The 18083-nt window shown below is 34.9% G+C and overlaps 1 protein-coding gene across 8 annotated transcripts in view; it reads left to right on the top strand.

Moving 5' to 3' along the window:
- Positions 1–18083, top strand: part of PAM (peptidylglycine alpha-amidating monooxygenase) — a 384053-nt gene that overhangs the window by 145400 nt on the left and 220570 nt on the right. For all 8 annotated transcript variants that reach the window (XM_072597316.1, XM_072597321.1, XM_072597320.1 and 5 more), the window contains 2 exons: positions 4497–5029; positions 5964–6084. In XM_072597316.1, coding sequence (XP_072453417.1) covers positions 4938–5029; positions 5964–6084 — 213 coding nt within the window. In that variant the 5' untranslated portion in view covers positions 4497–4937. The remainder of the gene's footprint in view (positions 1–4496; positions 5030–5963; positions 6085–18083) is intronic.

The following is an 18083-nucleotide window of genomic DNA, read 5'->3' as shown; positions in this document are numbered from 1 at the left end:
GCTGTCAACTGCTACACCAGCTGCCTGTCGATGTCTAAAAGAAATAGTGCCTTAAAAGGAAGTGCTGGATAGAATTCCTAGAGTCAGAATGACTCATCTTTATGAATTAAAATCTGACTTCAGATATTTCCTAGTTATGTTACCTTGGGCAAGTCACTTAACCTTGTTTGCCTGTTTCCTTGTCTGTAAAATAAGTTGGAGAAGGAAATGACTAACTACTTCTGTATTGTTGCCAAGAAAACCCCAAACAGAGTCAAAAAGAGTCAGACAAGATTGAAACGACTGAACGTTTACAGTACTTGATTGACTTTCCAATGGATACGTGATCTCATTGATAAGAGTGTTCCCTCCAGAGATGTGGATCACGATCCATCCATGCCTATACCCACTCTCTGTAACACTCATCCATATTCTAATCAGATCATTAGTTTGCCATAGGTTTCTACCCAACAATCAGTCTTCCTTAAGTTGTTTGGATATCATAAGGATACCAGTAAAACTCATAGTGTCCATCAGTTAGCCTTTGCAGTCACAGCATGTTCAACCCTTCTTATTTCATCATGATGGAATCCTTTAAGCTACTTTTGCTGTGTAAATTATGGTTTATGGCATTTTGCACGTAGTTCATGTCCACCGTGTACTTTTCCCTTGCCATTTGGCAACTTCAGTTTCTGACACATTACTGAAAAAGAAAAATCTTTTGAACTTTTAGTAGATCATTAAGTACCAATTTTGGACTCATTCTTCAAATCTTCCCTAAATAAAAGATAAGTTAATCATTTTGGAAAGAATCCCAGATGGTGACTAGAGATTAATCTTGTTCTTTTTGTAGACTTGATGTTGGACTTGGGGAAGAAAATTCAATGTGTACAAACAAGATATATACAGGATAAATCAGAGGTAATCTCTGAGGGCAGGATAACTGGGCAAGGCTTCTCTTAATGACCAACAAGAGGACTTATAATATATGTGGATGGAGAAAACCTATGGCATAACGCCTTGAAATATTAAAGTAAAGTGACCAAACACCAAATAATTTTTTTTTTTTGTAAAAAAAAAGACACTTGCTAATTGCTGCATAGATGCAGTTCGATACTGAACTGGCAGTGGCTCAGTTACCTTTAGAAAATGATATGGATGCTAACCAGAACTTTTCAATACTGCAAAATGAATGATACAATAGTAATAGTATACTATATGTGTGTGTGTGTGTATTCATTTTGCTGTATTAAAAAGTTCTGGTTCTAATACTAGTACTTCCTTTCCAGAACTGGTTAGCCCAGCAATGTTGTATTTTCTTTGCAAGAGTGAAGGATTCTCCCTCGCCCTGCAAGAAGGTTTTTCAGTTTAATTCATAGTGATTATATAAATGTAAGTAAAGAATTGCTACAGGTATAATAGCAAATATTTTAGAGCCATGATCACCGTGCCCTTGGCCTATCTCATTGGAGATAATTGCATATTTTCAAGTAATTTTTATTGAAATATAGCAGATATTATATTTATATGTCTAAAAGTATAATATATATATGTAAAGATATTTATATTTGTATCTATGCTAAGTAAAAAAAAACAACTCCCTTTGGTGACAAATCACAACAGTAATTGTCTTATAGAAATAAAGGGCAAAACCAAAACAGAACATTCTGCTTTAGAATAATCTGTTTTCTTAGGGTAAAGAGAAGCTTCATCTTAGTTCTGTTGTAATTAACAATCATTTGAAATTACTGGGGATAAAAATTTATGAGATTTTGTAATGCTCAGTTTACAACAAATGTGGAAAATGACTCCTGTGTGCCTCCACATCTACAAATTCCCAAAGATGCAGCAATACAACTGGTCATTTTCAGCATAGGGCTATTAGACTCATATCATGTGACATAGTAACTATGAGGTAATCCTCCCCTAACAGTCAACATTGATTGGATACCTATTAGAGAAATAATAGAAAATCTCACTGGTACCATTCAGCCTGTGATTCTATTACAGCACCAACTTAACAACAGTAACAATTTTCTTTTTTCAGTCCTTATGATCTGTAACAGACTCCCTCTGAATATGTCTATTAGTCACCAAATCATTCGGTCCTGAAAATACTTCCACATGGAAAATAACAAGACATTATTCTTAATTAAATTCCTCAGCTTTGACTAATATTCTCATGACTTCACAACACATATCAAATTTAATAGTTTCATATTTTATTTTAAGACAAAGTGTAGGCTTCAGCTTCACATCTTCTCCATCCACCCAACCTCCCAGACCATCTTAACACCTTCCTGACCCTGTTGACTTATTCCTCCTCACCTGAGCAAACACTTCCCACACCACATATAAAAGGCTATTTTACATATGATCTCAACATAGTGCATTTTAAACTTACTTAAGAGTAATAATAATGATTTTATTTGTAAGGCCTTTAATAATAGATAATAAGATAATAATTGATAATTTTATGGATAATTTTGTTGTTATCATGATTCCCTCAGATTTTTTGTGACCCCATTTGAGGTTTTTTTGGCAAAGATACTGGAGTGGTTTGCCATTTCCTTCTCCAAAACCTGAGGCAAACAGGGTGAAGTGACTTGCCCAGGGTCAAACAGCTAGGAAGTATCTGAGGTCAGATTTGAAGTCAGGTCTTCTTAAATCCAGACCCAGTGTTCTATCCACTGAGCCACCAAGGTACCCTAAATAATTTTTACCTTACTTTCAATGTAGTCTGGATATAAACTAAAATAGTTGTAGTTGATTTTCTCATGTCAACAGAATCTTTCATGGAATATAACATGATTAACTCACAAAATTAGTATTTCCTAAGATAACATGGTAAGAACTGTGACTACAAAACAGTCTTCTCAGAAACCCAGTGTGCACCACCCTGTTAATACACAGAGTGCCTGGCATATGGTAAGCGTTTAATAAATGCTTGTTGATTGATTGACAGCATCCATTGGAGGAATGGGCACAAACTTAAGATGATAGTGAGGCATGCACATAGGAAAACTTACTGCCAAGGCAACTAAAAATTCTGGAAAACAGAGCCTTAAAATTCTTTTCACTCTTTGAATCATTTCTTATTTATTCAAGATATAGCTTGCTTTGTATATGTTTGCATGTTGCTCCCTCCATCATATTGTAAGCTCCTTGAGGGTAAGGACTCTTTTTTGACTTTTTTTGTTTCCCAGGTACTTAGCACTATGCCTGGCATGTAGGAGGTCCTTGATTGGTTATTTGATTGATTTTAAGGGTCAACTCGAGTTATTGTGTCCAGTTATTGTCCAATGACTTTGCTTCCTTCTCATTCACTCAAATAACTTCTTCCCACCTCTGATTAGCGTTGACCTGGCTTCGTTTTTAGTTAGCTTAATACTTCACTGTCATTAGTTCCCTTTCTGTGATTAGGTCCTCAGCTTTCACGGAACAATTCTTTTGCAACAAGATTTGTTTTTTTTTGGAGGTTTAACCTTGTGTGCCTTATATTTAGTGTAAAGTATATTTCTTAAAGAGTTATGATGAACTTTGTGCATTTCACAGATTTTATCTTTTGAATTGGAAGAGCAGCATATAAAATACATTATTTTGAAACTTTGATATAATACTAGCATAGAATTATTTGTTTTTCTTAGACTGGTGGTTGGATATATGTGGTTTACTCCTGTGGTTATGGTGAATGATATACTAATTATTCTTAAATAACTAAGTCTTTTAATAAATCTTTTTTAATAAAGTTAATATATAGGCAGTGGTGTGTGATTTTAAATATCTGACTTCTGAATGTGAACCTTAAAACTTATACTGAAACGTTCAGGGAACGAGAAGCCATATATATTAAAACAAGTAAACAGAATTTTAAGTTTATTTTGGTAGAACTCCTTCCACAGAATATTAAAATATGACTGTAGTTCCAAACGTCCTGATAGTTTTGTCAGTCTGGGGAATCTCGTGGTAACATGCTTGTTAGTGTATAGTAGATGTTAGCTAAATGGCACCCTTAGTATTTGTAGCTCTTTATTCATGTCCCCAAAATTGAAATACCTTTTGAAAGTTATGCACTGCTATTTCTATATCATCCCACTTAATAGTTCATAATCTACAGGATTTGTAAAAGACTTCACGGTGCCTAGAGCAGCATGCCTTTTTCTGATTACTGTTGTATCCAAATGCTCTGTTTCAGCTTCTCTCCCTGCTTCTCCTTCAGTTGTCTTTTTCATATGACAGTAATCTATTATGTGAATAACTTTTCTTAGCTAGAGCAAGATATTATCGGAGGCTTGAAATGCTTTTTTAGTCATAGAGGGGAAAGAGATGAGGAAGGAAATGTGGAACGGTAATTGTGTGGGGGTGGAGGAAGACAGAGATCAACAGCCAAGGCATTTCTCACTGGGTTGGGCTAGAGCTTATGAAAGTATTAATGTATTAAAAAGCCTCAACAGGGATTTGCTGAGGACAAATGGTGTAATGTGTTAGTCATCCATTATCTGCTTCTATTTTTGCAGGTTCCGAATGATGAATGACGTGGGTCTGTGTGATATCCCTCACAGCCTCTGTTAGTGTGGATGGATAAGTCACCTGCCGGTGTGAAGGGAGCACCGGAGCCGAACGCTTCACAGGACACCCATCATCAGGACTACCTCTTTGCTGCTGTCTCTTGGCTGGAAAAAAGTAGAGCGTAACCTCGCTGTGAAAGATTTCTTCCAACAGATTTTTTTGCAGCTAATGATAAGAAGCGACATAGCATCGTCCACCTTCCTGATACACCGTGCGTCACCTCCAAGACAGATGCTTTGTCCAGCGCGGTGGGAGATGCCTGCAGAGCAAAGGATGATGAAGTAGTGAATTGATCCAGCCACTGCTGCCTAATTGTTGGCATCACACCCGACGGAGCGCTTCTCCCCTTTTTCTCCAGCTCTAATCGGGCCAGAAACAGCAGGGTGGACATGGCTGGCCTCCTTAATAACCTGCTAATGCTGGTCCTTGTTTTTCAAAACAGCTGTTTGGGTTTTAGAAGCCCGCTATCTGTCTTTAAGAGGTGGGTTTTGTGGGAGAGCTGATGTTTAGGATGGTTTTTGTGCATGCTGTTCAAAGGTGCAATCACTTTCTCAGCTGTGAGTCTTAGAAGCAGGTACCAGCTAAATATAATTTATTGAAACTGTTTATTTTTTGTGGGTGTAACTTCTCGAAAACTAGGTCTCTGTTGTGAAATGAACCCCTTGTGTGGTAGCCAGGTTTCCTGTTTTTCAAAACTCTAATGAGAAGTTTGGAATTCTAATACCAGTCTTTCGCTCTGTGAGTGAGTTATCCAGAAATCATGTTACAGTTGTTTAAACTTAAACACTCTCTTGTTATCACATCTAGAAGTATAAAATATCTTGTTAGACTTTGGCGGTGGGTGAGTGGGATAGATCATGGACTCCAGCAGCTCACCCAAGAGCACTGAGCTGTAGACACACTTCTGTTAATTACCCTGTTAAATATTTATGTGTTCACATAGCTCTTTTTCATTCAATGACCTCCCCTCCCCCTTAGAACTCCACTTAGTACTAAGAACATATTTTGTTTTTGTTCTTGACTGGCAGTATTCGTAATAATCTTTGAACCAACCCTTGATGGAGTTATAAAAATTTACTGGGTCACAGTTACTATTCTCAGGTTGAAGAAATTGACATATCTTTTCACATATGAGACATTGTAATTTCATTAATCTTTTCACTAATTCCCTTTTTGAGTAGTGTAAAAACAAATATTAAATGTATTTCATTTGACTCTTTTTATTTTATCTTAGCCCTGAGTTAGAAAATATTTTGGGGAACTTATTGCATGGCTAAGAAGTCTAGTGTTTTTATTTTTTCTACATGAGACTAATCTAGAAGGATTTGTAGCAAGTAGGCAAAAATCCTGTTTTTTCATATTAATTTAAAGTTCCATTGTACTCAAGGTTCTTAAAACTTTGTATCCCTTTGCAGGTATAAAGAAACTACTAGATCATTTTCCAATGAATGCCTTGGTACCAGCAGGCCAGTAATCCCTATTGATTCATCAGATTTTGCATTGGACATCCGCATGCCTGGGGTTACACCAAAGCAGGTAAGGGAATTGTATTATATTTCTTACTTGTTATATATACTCCTGATGACTTAGAGCAGAGAAGCTATCGACTGTCTTGAAAATTAAGCTTTGTACCTATTTATTTTTTTCCTCCCAGAGAAAGTGCTAAAATAATTAAATATTATTGGTGGGGAGTGGGGCAAGGGAGGGGGGTAGGGTACGAATGGCACTTGAGTTCAGATGAGAATTTGGTGGTTTTGTTTTTAATTTTCCTGACACCGTCTTTGTGTATAGAAATGGAACCTAGAAGATTTCCTTTTTGTGATTCTCCAAGGAGTGATATTCTTTGTAATGTGCTGTATATGGATTAAAATATGAAAAATTATTCTAATAAAGTGAAGTGATATCCAGCAGCTGTATCTAAGAGATGACTGCCTGTAAATATCCTATTGTAGCCACAAGTTGGAAGGGTTTTTTTTTTTTTTTAAAGAATGAGACAGTATTTGAAAACAAACTATTTCATGCTTTAAAAAGTTTAAAAAGTGATTCTAACAGGTGGCTTAGTATGTGCTGATACTACGTGATAGCTAAGCCCAGAAATATAAAAAAATGCACCTAAGCAAATGAGAGAGGTTATTTTCCCCCCAGGTATATGTAATAGGCTTATCTCCAGTACTGTGGTGTTTTTCAGGGTGTTTCATTAATCATAAAAAGTCCTGGATTAATTATGTTTTGCAGTTAGGCAGTGAGGGGATTTATGTGTGTCATTAAAAGATAGTACTTTCTTTTTGAAGGGCTGGAGAGCTATGAAAAGGACAGGTTGTTGTTGAACTGCAGTAGATGACTCATTGTTGCAGACAACATTTTTTGTTGCACTGAAAAATAAAAAGATTCCAGCTATTGGGGAGTATGTCTTTGAAGTTGGCATCCAAGAGCCCTAGGAAGTTTACGTGGAGCTTGGGGAGGGAGGCTTCACATTGACTTGTTTGAGAAAGGATAACTTGTTGACCTAGCAAGCTATTAATAACTGCTTGGATTAGCACTGTGAAAATACTCCCTTGCTGAAAATATCTATATATTCCAATTTTTCTATTTTAATTTATTGGTCTCTTAAATTTGAATTTCACAAAGCCTTACTGATAGCATTTAGTTAAAAGAAAAATGGTAAGAGAGAAAAAGAAGAAAAATGAGAAAATGTTCTCCTTCTCTCACTTTATGCTTTGGATGAAATATGTAGATCAGGGCACCAATTTTCCTGTATTTTATTCAACCTAGATTCACATGTTGCTAAAACTGTGACTAAGTTATTTAAGTATTGTTGAAATTATTTCCTTTTCTCAGAAATCTTTCACTCGCCAGATAGACCTTGAATCATAGGAGAAATTCTTTTATTCATAATTCATAATTATTCATAATTATCGACCATTATAATGTGTTAATGATGACTTTATCCAAGAAAGAGAGAGGATGCAGCTACTGGAGGACAACTTCCAGGTGATTTATTTTAGGACAATCATAAAATGTTTATTAGTTTTGTGATTATAAATCATAAGATCTCTTGTGATTATCAAAATAATAATAGGAAAATATTTACTTCAATATAATTATCTGTTATTTTTACATTATATATATTATGCATACCACATATAGTATAACTGTAACATTAGTTTATAGAGTGATTATAGTAACTGATTTTACAATCTGCAAAGTGCTTAGTATACATTATCTTATTTGAGTCTCACATCAATACCATGATGAAGTCACAACAGGTGATATTATCCGCGTTTTATGACAGATGAGAAAGTTGAAGTTGAGAGGTGAAGTACTTTGTCACCTGCTATATAATTAGGACATGTCAGAAGTAGGATTTGAACTCAGACTTTCCTGACTTTAATTCCAGAACTCTTATTCATACACCATGACACCTCTTTTTTATAGCTGCCCTAGTACATGTAAGAGAAGATATTTTGTGAACTTTAAAGTGCTATATAGTTATGAGTTGTTGTCATAGACATACATGGAATATATGATGCTATACATCTACTATGTGATGTCTACACTATGGCTACCCATATGTATGTGTATAACGTATATATCCAAAACACATAGAAAACATAGCTATATGTGTATATTGTATTTTGCTAGGTAATTCTTTGTATCTTGAGAATTTTGAATGATTCAGTGATTATGCTTTGGCTCCCTTTGATTAGTTCAGATGTAGATGTCAGATTCATCACTTTCTTCTACTTTCTGACTGCTAAACTTTGGTAGGCACTCTTTCACTTGATGTACCTGTTACATGACACACTTCTTGGCCAGCTCTACAAATGAAAGCAAATATGGGCACTGAATAGCCAGGCAAGGAAAATTAGTTGAGTCCCCAGTACGTTTTTAGTCCTAGGAGATTTTAATAGGGACAGCCAGTTAGTCAGCTGCCATTCATTAAGTGCCTGCTATGTACCAGGCAGTTTACTGAGTACTGGGCAGTACTGGGCAAAGAAGATACAAGAGAGTCTCAAAGATCTCATAGTCTAATGGAAGCAACAGAATGCCAACAGCTATGTACAAACTAGAGATAATCTCAGAGGGAAGTCACTAAGAGTAAGAAGGAATGAAAAAGACTTTCTGCAGAAAGTGGTACTTTGCCTGAGACTTGAAGGAAGTCAGGGAAATCAGGAGGCAGAAATGAGAAGGGAGAGAGTTCCAGGTCTGAGAGAAAGCCAGTGAAAATTCAGAGTCAGGAGATAGAAAGCTTTCTTCATGCAACAGAAAAGAGGCACATGTCATTGGATCACAGAGTACATGTAAGATAGTAAAGTTCAAGAAAGGAAAGGTACAACGAGGTCAGGTAAGCTATAGAGGGCTTTGAAAGTCAAACAAAGGATTTTATATTTGATCCTTGAGATGACAGGGAGCCACTGGTGTTGATGGAAATGGTAGGTAGTGATACATTCAGACTTTTTGTAAGATCAATTGACTGGAGAACACAGAAAATATAGTTGCCATCCTTTTTCAAGAGACAGCAAAAAGGAACATATATCCATGACAGAAGAAGGAAGAAAAAGCAAACAGAAAAAGAGTGAAGTCAAAACAAGAGATAAGAAAGAATCCAAAGCAGGGGAGAGAGTTTTGAAAATGGAGAAATATAAAAGAGAAAAGGAAAGAAGTTAAGAGAGAAGAGGAAGGACCAGTGATAGTCCCTTCAATTGGTACAGGTGTTTACAATTTACAGAAAACTTTGACATTTATTTGCTGCCCTTGACAACAACCCTCTTAGGAATGTACAGAAAGAGTTATTATCATCATCTTTGTTTTACAAATTAAGAAACTGAAGCCATGGAGATTAATGGTCTTGTCCAAGTCTTTATACCTGATAAGTGATGACCCAGACCTGGAATTTAGACCTTTTGACTCCTGGTCTGTTCCGCAGCAAAGGGAAAATACAAGAAAGTTAGAGGAAAGTGAGTATGAAAACTAAGGAAGGACATGAATAGCAAAGAAAAGAGAAGAAACAGAAAAGATTAACGAAAGCTTAGGTTGGTGGGAGGGACTTAGCTAATCATTGAGAGAGAATGAGCAGTAGGCAGTATTTTAGGGTGAAGATTTGGAGAGGTGGGCACATAAAATTACAGAATATTAGGTAGAAAAGAGGCTTTACATGTTTCTTTTCTAATCCCCTCATCTTACAAATGAGGAAACTGAATCCCAGAGAGTTGAAGTGACATCCCATAGGAGAACCCATGTTAGAACCCAGGATAGTCAGTCTACCAAAGTGATGGTAAGTAATTTAATACTATGACTTCATTTAAAATAAATTCCTAGAGATATAGAAAAAGTTCATTGTTTGATGAAAAAAAAAATTGTAATAAAATTAGCCCCATCTTTTTTCTTTTTGGATTTTTGTAATCGCTCCTTCAGGAATATTTTTCCTAGTTAGTACACAATTATCACCACAACTGGGAAACAAGGCTGTCTACAACATAAGAAAAACAAAGGAAACCTCTGAAGGCTCCATGATGTAGCCCTTTGAAGTACGTAATATATAACATTGCTCCATGTTAAGTACATAATACATATGAGTTTAAAGACGATAGAAACCTTAAAGCAGAAAAGACCTTAGAAACCATTTAGTTCAACCCATTCATTCTGTGGATATAAAAATAGACCAAAGAGATTAAATGATTTACTCAGCACAGAGATAAGAGTAGGAAAAGAATTGTATGGAAAAGAAAATTAATTTCTCTTTTTTCCTCTTTTTTTCACTCTAATTGTTATACAAATGTTGCAATAATATCACCATAGATATAATATCATTTCATTAAAATTCATAGTTATCAAGTAACATTCTATGTCACCGTCTGTAAAGTTAAATAGATACTATCTATGATGTCTGGACCAAGTCTGGAATGTTTTCATATCTCTGTTCCAAGCTGAAGTTAGGAGAAAGGATGGATAGTTTATGATTTATGTTTAATGGTGATTTCTAAGACATCCCTTCATAAAGAAATAATAGTTCATATTTAAGTAGCATTTTTAAGATCTATGAAGTATATTATCTACAACAGCTTTTTGAAATAGATAATGAAAGTGTTAAAGTCACTTGCACTTTATGGGTGATATGTCTGACATTCAGATAAGTAATTTACCTACAGTCACTCATTTGGGAAGTGTCAGAACTTTTCATTACGTCGTGCTTATTTACCTCTCTGTCTTCTAAAGGAGCAGAGGGAATATCGAGGGCTGACCCGCGGTAAAGTTTTGAAGTAGTCAAAATTTGTACTTTGAGTTTCACAATCTCTCCCTCTCCCTTTCCTTCTCTTTCTCCCTATTCCTCTTCCTTTCCCTCCCTCTGTATCTCTGTCTGTCTGTCTGTCTCTCTCTCTCTCTCTCTCTCTCTTTGTATATGTGTGTGTGTGTGTGTGTGTGTGTGTGTGTGTGTATCCTAACTTACCCAAGGTCAAAATCCAATATGAATCCAAGACTTGAACTCAAGTCTTTCTAACTCCAAAGTCAGATCTCTAACTGCTATGCTATGCTATATCTCATATTCTATATTTTAAAAATAGAGAGCAAGGAGTGAACACTGCTAAAGATAAAGGAATGAATACTGAATATTGAATTATTGTGATTTGTTTAGAGAAGGAGTTGTGTCTAAGTATTCACAAATGTCAAGGAGTATATGAGGGATTGAGACAGGAAAATTACTAGCCTACGTATACAGAGGGAAGGCTAAATGGAGAAAGTGGAATAGTGCAAAGTGTTTTTAAGGAAGAAGGTTTGGTAGTACTGAGTAGGAGAGTAAAAACAAAATTTCCACATCCTTAGTGACTCATAGAAACTGATAAGTAAGGAGTGTCATTCCTAAATTCACTCTTAGGGTTCAATACTTTTATTATCTGTATGAAGAGAGCTAAAGATTTCAATATATAGAGGTAAATATGAGTGCGTAAGTATGACTGACCATTTGAGGAATTGTGAATGATAACTGGAATATAGCAGTGAGAGGATGCTCTGATCCTTAACTGGATACATGACGTAGTTAGTGACTTTATTACTGTTGGCACTTCCTTCATCCAGGCTTTTTCATCTTATTCTACTGTTGTCTACATCCTCCCGTAAATCCTCCTTGAAGGGGAAAATCAGCATGCTAACTCTTTTCCTCTATGTTTCTTACCTTTGTGTGAATACCAGTGGCACACCCAAGTTCTCCATGAGTTAGACCTCTACTTACACAGCTGACTTATCCCTTCTTATATGGACATAGGGCACCCCTGGTGATGTCTGCATAATTCAGTTCTGTAGAGTTCTTCATTTCCAATGAATTGCAACCAACTCATGCCCATGATATACCTCTCTATTGTTTTGGGGGAGTGCCACAACTGTAATTCTTTAGATTATGATTCGTGACTCACAGTTCACCAGAAGAGTATTGATATTAAAAGATAGGCCTTTGTTTCTGGGAGATGCTTGGGATTATTAAAAGAATAATTTTCCCCAGGCAATTCAGTCTGCTTTCTACCTACTGTTCAGTTCTGCACCCAGCTTCTTATCCACTTTCCTATTTTGTCCCAAGTCCATTTACTAATGAATGAGCTCTATAGGTTATCTACCCATCTGCATAACATGATCTGGATAACAGGTTTTCTTCATTTACTTGGCTTTTCTATTATGAGTAGTTTAACCAAAATCTTCTGACAGTGATAAAATAGTAACTCCTATTTAAGTTGTTCTTCAGTGTTCTAGGACGTGACACAATTAGTACATCATCCACGTCATCAGACAGTCTAGAGGCCCTCTATCACTCTGTTCCATTTAGACTCTATGATGGATATCCTCCAAGACTGTGGCAACTTCTCTGAGGTAGCACTTGCCTTCTTGTTATCTTTCACTTACAGAATTTAACTCTGTTGCTCTGTTTTCCCAGGAATCTTATATGATTGACATGTGCATAGGAAACACCATGTTGGAGGAGAGCCATGAGGCAGTGTGTTACTCTAGTGAATCAAATGCTTTTTTTGTTATCAAGAGTAAATAATAACCAAAATATGATCTTGTATACTACAGACCTTTTAAAGGTATGATTTCTAAAAATGTGATCTGCTGTGGCATAACATTTACAAAAGCTTGCCAAATTTTTCTTTTTTTCTCAGATCTTCACTGAGATCCATGAAGGTATAGATTGTTCTTATAAAAGTTTACAGTAATGGAAAAGTAGCTAGTTTTAACTAAGTGATTGGTATTCTCTTAGACATTTTCATTTTGGTGATAGTAAGGTAAGAAATTTTTCCAAGTATTTGGTATGTTTTCCTCTTCTAGATTTCTTGACAATCGTTTCCTCAGTGCCCTTAAAATTATATTACCTGTAGTACAGACCTGTTCTATGTATAATTGGTCTGTTTTTATTTAGTGTTGTTTCTACACCTCAATAACCAATAATAACTCACCCTGAAAAACTGATGTAAGTCTGTAGAGGAAAAAAAAAAAGAAACTTTAATAGAATCAAAGCATTCCTGATAAAAAAAAAAAAAGGGACCAGAGCTGGGTAGAACCTTTGAATTACAAACTTGGGAATCAAAACGAACTTAGAAAGGTAAATACATTTGGGCCATTAGAAAGAGCTAAATATGTTGAAAAACTTGTATTTAAATAAGGGAAGAAGAGATAAATGTTTCCTAAGAATCCTACTGTCTTCAAGGTGAGTTACAAAGACAAAACCTAGGCTTGAAGATAGTTTTGTCCTCTTTTACTAATCTTAAGAGAGAGAAAAAATGGAAAGGAAAAGGAATATACTAGGCAAGAAATGAGGAAGAAAAGGGAGGAATTTCCTATTTTTCATGGTTAGGGTACACAAGAAGAATATTCCAATATGAAGGCAAGGATAAGGAAAGGGGAGAGAGGAGTTTACAAAGGAGCCACTAAACTTTAGCTTTGAAGAGTGGATCATAAAGAGTAAAGTAAAAGGAGAGAAAAAGAGTATAAGAACCAGTAACTGGAGTCAGTTTCATTAAGAAGGCAGGAAAGAAGGAAGAAAAGAAGGAATCAAGCACTTCTTAAGCATTGAGCATGTACCAGTCACTTTGCAAAGTGCTTAATAATTATTAACTTATTTTGAGCCTCATACCATCCCCAGCTGAGTCTTACTTTTATCCCTATTTACAGTTGAGGAAATTAGGCAGGAAGAGCTAAGTGACTTACCCAGGGTCACACAACTAACTGAGGCCACTCATGAGGAGAAGAAGAATTGGTTTGGAGAATTTCAATTTTAGATTACTAGTACTGAATTTTCTTTCATTACCTCCTTTCTATTTATAGTAAAAAGTTCAAGAGGGGGGGAGAGAGGAAAGAAATAAGGGATTCACACAGTTTAAATGAGGTTTATTGTGCCTCAGACAAATTTTAAAGAGCATGAGTAACAATTAAGATCTCAGACAAGGTGAACTAATTGAAGCAATAACTTCAATAAACTAGCAGGATTAAATAACCACAGCAATCATGAGCCTTCCTATAAATTGCCAAAAGATAAAATTACCAAAAAACCCAAAACAAAACACCAAGAAGAGACAGAAAAAAAAATGCCAAAATAGCTCCAGAAAGTGTGAAATATTTGGAAGTTCACTAATACCACAACATATAAAGAGACTTAAATAACTGGAATAATTCTGATTTCTTAAGGTTGCACCATCTCCACAAAGTACAAAATGACAGTAACATCTACATTAATTTACAGATACAATGTCATGCCAAACTAACAAAATTAATAGAAAAAATTGACAGCTAAATTCATCTCAAGGAAGAAAAGGTTAAGAATATCATAGGAAATAAAGACAAGTCTGTTTCTTTCTTTCCTTCTTTTCTCTTCATTATGTTACAAGATCTCCAAGTTACTATAAATTACTTGGTGTTGATTAAAAAATAGAAAAGATCAGTAGAATAAATTCAAAATCCAGAATCAATTGAATACAGTGGCATAAAGTTCAGTAAATCCCAGGTTACCAACTGTTTGGGTAAGGATTTCCTATTCAGCAAAGACTGATGAAGAAAATGGAAAGTAGTCTGTCAGAAATTACGGTTAGACCAGGATTTCACACCATATATCACAAGAAGTTATGAGTGGATACATGACTTAGATACAAAAGGTCACATTATAAATAGATTACAGGGAGGTGGAAGGCTATCTTTTACAAATATGGATAGAATATTTGGTCAAACATGAAATATAAGAGACAAAATAGGTAATTTTCATTGCATAACATTAAACAATTTGTTTTCCACAAAAAAAATCAATGTGATTCTTTTTTATTTGTTTTTATTTTGAGATTATGTCTCTTTATCTTTCCAAGTACTCATGGGCCCCATCGCACTGTTAATCAGCATGGAAAGTTTGGCCTGTTTGGTTTTTAAACTTGGCTTCTTTGCCTCTCCCTAAGAACCTTGGTGACTCCTGCTCCCCGGGTCTTACCATATTGGTACCACATTTAATGCAGGCACCCTACCCGTGTTAGCCTTATGACAGGTCAGAGTTTCTGATCTCAAAAATCCATCCACCTCAGTCTTCTTGCTGATAGACATGCCCCACCCATTATGTTCAGTAAAGCAGTTCTAATTAGAAGGGGAATAATTAACCAGGAGAAAAATTATCACAACTTTGCTGGTAAAGTTCTGATGTCCAAGATGAATAGGGAAATGATACAAAAATAAAAGTACAAAAGTCATTTCCCAGTAAATAAATGATTAAAGAACATAAACAAGCAGTTCTGAAGATATGAAAGGTAAGTTATTAATAACAACATAAATTATACAAATTTAGTGATACTGGTGTCAAAAATAGAAAAGAAAGAAATGAGCATGAATGAAATATTTTTTAAATTATTTTTTCTTTATTTTTAACATTCTTTTTAAATTTTGAGTTCTAAATTTTCTCTCTCCCTCCTAACCTTCCCCCTACTGAGAAGATTGTGAGTTGTTTCAGTTTATATTTCTCTAATCTATATTGATTTAGAGAATTTTTTCATATAATTATAGATAGCTTTGATTTCTTCTTCTTAATACTGCCTGTTCATATACCTTTAACATTTATCACTTGGGGAAATTTTTATAGATCTGATTCAGTTCTCTATATATTTGAGAAATGAATACTTTATTAGAGAAACTTGCTAATTATTTTGATATTACTTCATTCTCTATGGTAGCTTTTAGTAAAATGTAGTTTCCCTGATTATGTCTTTTAATTAGGTCTTTTTTTGCTTTTGCTTAATCTGATTGCTATACTTTTCTTTTTTATTTCAGCAGAAGCATATTAGATTCTGCTCCAACCCTTTTATTATCTCTGTTTTAAGAGTGTCTTTTGTTAATAGTATATTATTAGATTCTGGTTTCTAATACATTCTACTATCCACTTGGCTTATGGGTGTACTCATCCCATTCACATTCACAGTGATGATTTCTAACTGTGTATTTCCCTCCATCCAATTTTCATCCATTTCTTCTCTGTCATTTTATCTTGTCCCTCTGTTTTCCTTCTGGCCTTGGTCAGCTTGATCTCATTCTCCATCCACCTCTTACTGTTATCCTTTTTTCCTCCATTTTATTGGGTAAAATAGATTTCTCTACCCAACTGAATGGGTACATATATTCTTCCCTCTTGAAACAGTTCTGATGAAAGTGAGGTTCAGTCATTGTTCCTCACTTCTCCCTCCATTTTAATAGCTCTTCCTTGCAACCTATTTTATGTGAGAAAATTTTCCCCATTCTGCTTCTCTCTTCTCCCTTCTCCCCATGTATTCTTTTTTCTCACCCCTTTTTTTAATTCATTGTAACATATAGACTCCTTCTAAATTCCCTAATGATGAGAAAATTCTTAGGAGTTACAAATGTCATCTTCCCATGTAGGAATGTAAATAGTTTATGAGTTCCTTATGATTTCTTTCCTGTTAACTGTTTTAATACTTTTCTTGAATCTTATGTTTGAATGTCAAAGTTTCTATTTAGTGCCTGTCTTTTCATCAGGAATACTTAAAAGCTCTCTATTTCATTAAACATTAGGTTTTTTCCCCTGAAGAATGATAATCAGTTTTGGTAGGTAGCTGATTCTTTGTTGTAATACCAGCTCCTTTCCCTTTCCGAATATCATATTCCCAGCTATCCACTCCTTTAACTTGGAAGCCATTAAATATTGTGGACCCTGACTTTAGCTTCTCAGTATTTAAATGGTTTCTTTCTGGCTGCTTGAAATATTTTACCTGGGAGTTCTGGAACTTGACTTTTGTATTCCTGAGAGTTTTCATTTTAGAATCTCTTTCAAGAGGTGAACAAGATCCTTTATATTTCTATTTTATCCTCTGAATCTAAGATATCTGGACAATTTTCTTGATAATTTCTTGAAATGTAAGGTCTAGTCTTTTTTTTATCATGGCTTTCAGGCAGTCCAATAATTCTTAAATTATCTTTTCTTGATACATTTTCCAGGTTATATTTCATATTTCTATTTTCAAAATTTGTTTTATTGTTTGTTGTTGTCTCATGAAATCATTACTTTCCAATTCCCTGATTCTGATTTTTAAGGACTTCTTTTCTTCATTGAATTTCTATTTGGATAGATATAGGAGATCTTTTTTTCAGTGATTTTTTTTCCTTGTATACTATTAGGCCAGTCCTGTTTTTTAAAGTTGTTATTTTCTTCAGTATTTTTGTCCTCTTTTACCAAGTTGTTAATTCTCTTTTTGTCACTCTTGCATCACTCATTTCTTGCCTAGTTTTTCCTCAACCACTCTTATCTTTGTTCAACTCTTCTAGGAATTCTTATTGGACTTATGTCCAATTATCATTTTTCTTTAAAGTTTTGCTTGTATTTTTCATGTTAATGTCTTATTCTGAGTTTGTAACTTTTTTTTCCCTGCCACTGTAGTAGATTTTTATGGTTAGGTTTCAAAACAATTCCAAAGGACTTTGGATGAAAAATGATATCCACCTCCAGAGAAAGAACCAATAGAGTCTGAATACAGATTGAAGCATACTTTCTTATTTTCTTTATTGTTATTTCTTTATTATTCTTGTTCTTGCATTTTGTTTGCAACATGCCTAATGTAAAAATGTTTTGCATGACTGCAAATATATAATCTACATTAGATTGCTTACCTTCTCAAGGAGGGGGAGGGGAAGGAAAGAATTCAAAATTTAAAAAAAACTAATGTTTAACATTTTGCTTTACATAGACTCAAGAAAAAATAAAAAGTTTAAAAATAAATTACATTTGGCAAACCTATCCAACTAACATGCTGATAAAAAATTGATTTTATTGACTTCTGGGGATCATAAGAACAAAAAACCCCAGTATTACCATTTTGAAATAAAATGTTAAGTTTTCTCTAAATATTCCTGGAAGAGGAAACATGGCAGTTATGCCAAAATTGCCTCTCGTTTGCTTCTGTAATACTTCAGTGATTCTCAGCAATTGTCACATATTTTTAGGGCATTATATTACAAAGGTAAGAAGGGAAAGTTCTGGGCAGTAGTGGGTGAGATGTTCCTTATGTAATTCA

This window comes from Notamacropus eugenii, chromosome 3, assembly GCF_028372415.1.
Source record: "Notamacropus eugenii isolate mMacEug1 chromosome 3, mMacEug1.pri_v2, whole genome shotgun sequence".
NCBI classification, from domain to species: Eukaryota; Metazoa; Chordata; class Mammalia; order Diprotodontia; family Macropodidae; genus Notamacropus; species Notamacropus eugenii.
This window is presented reverse-complemented; position numbering and strand designations above follow the sequence as displayed.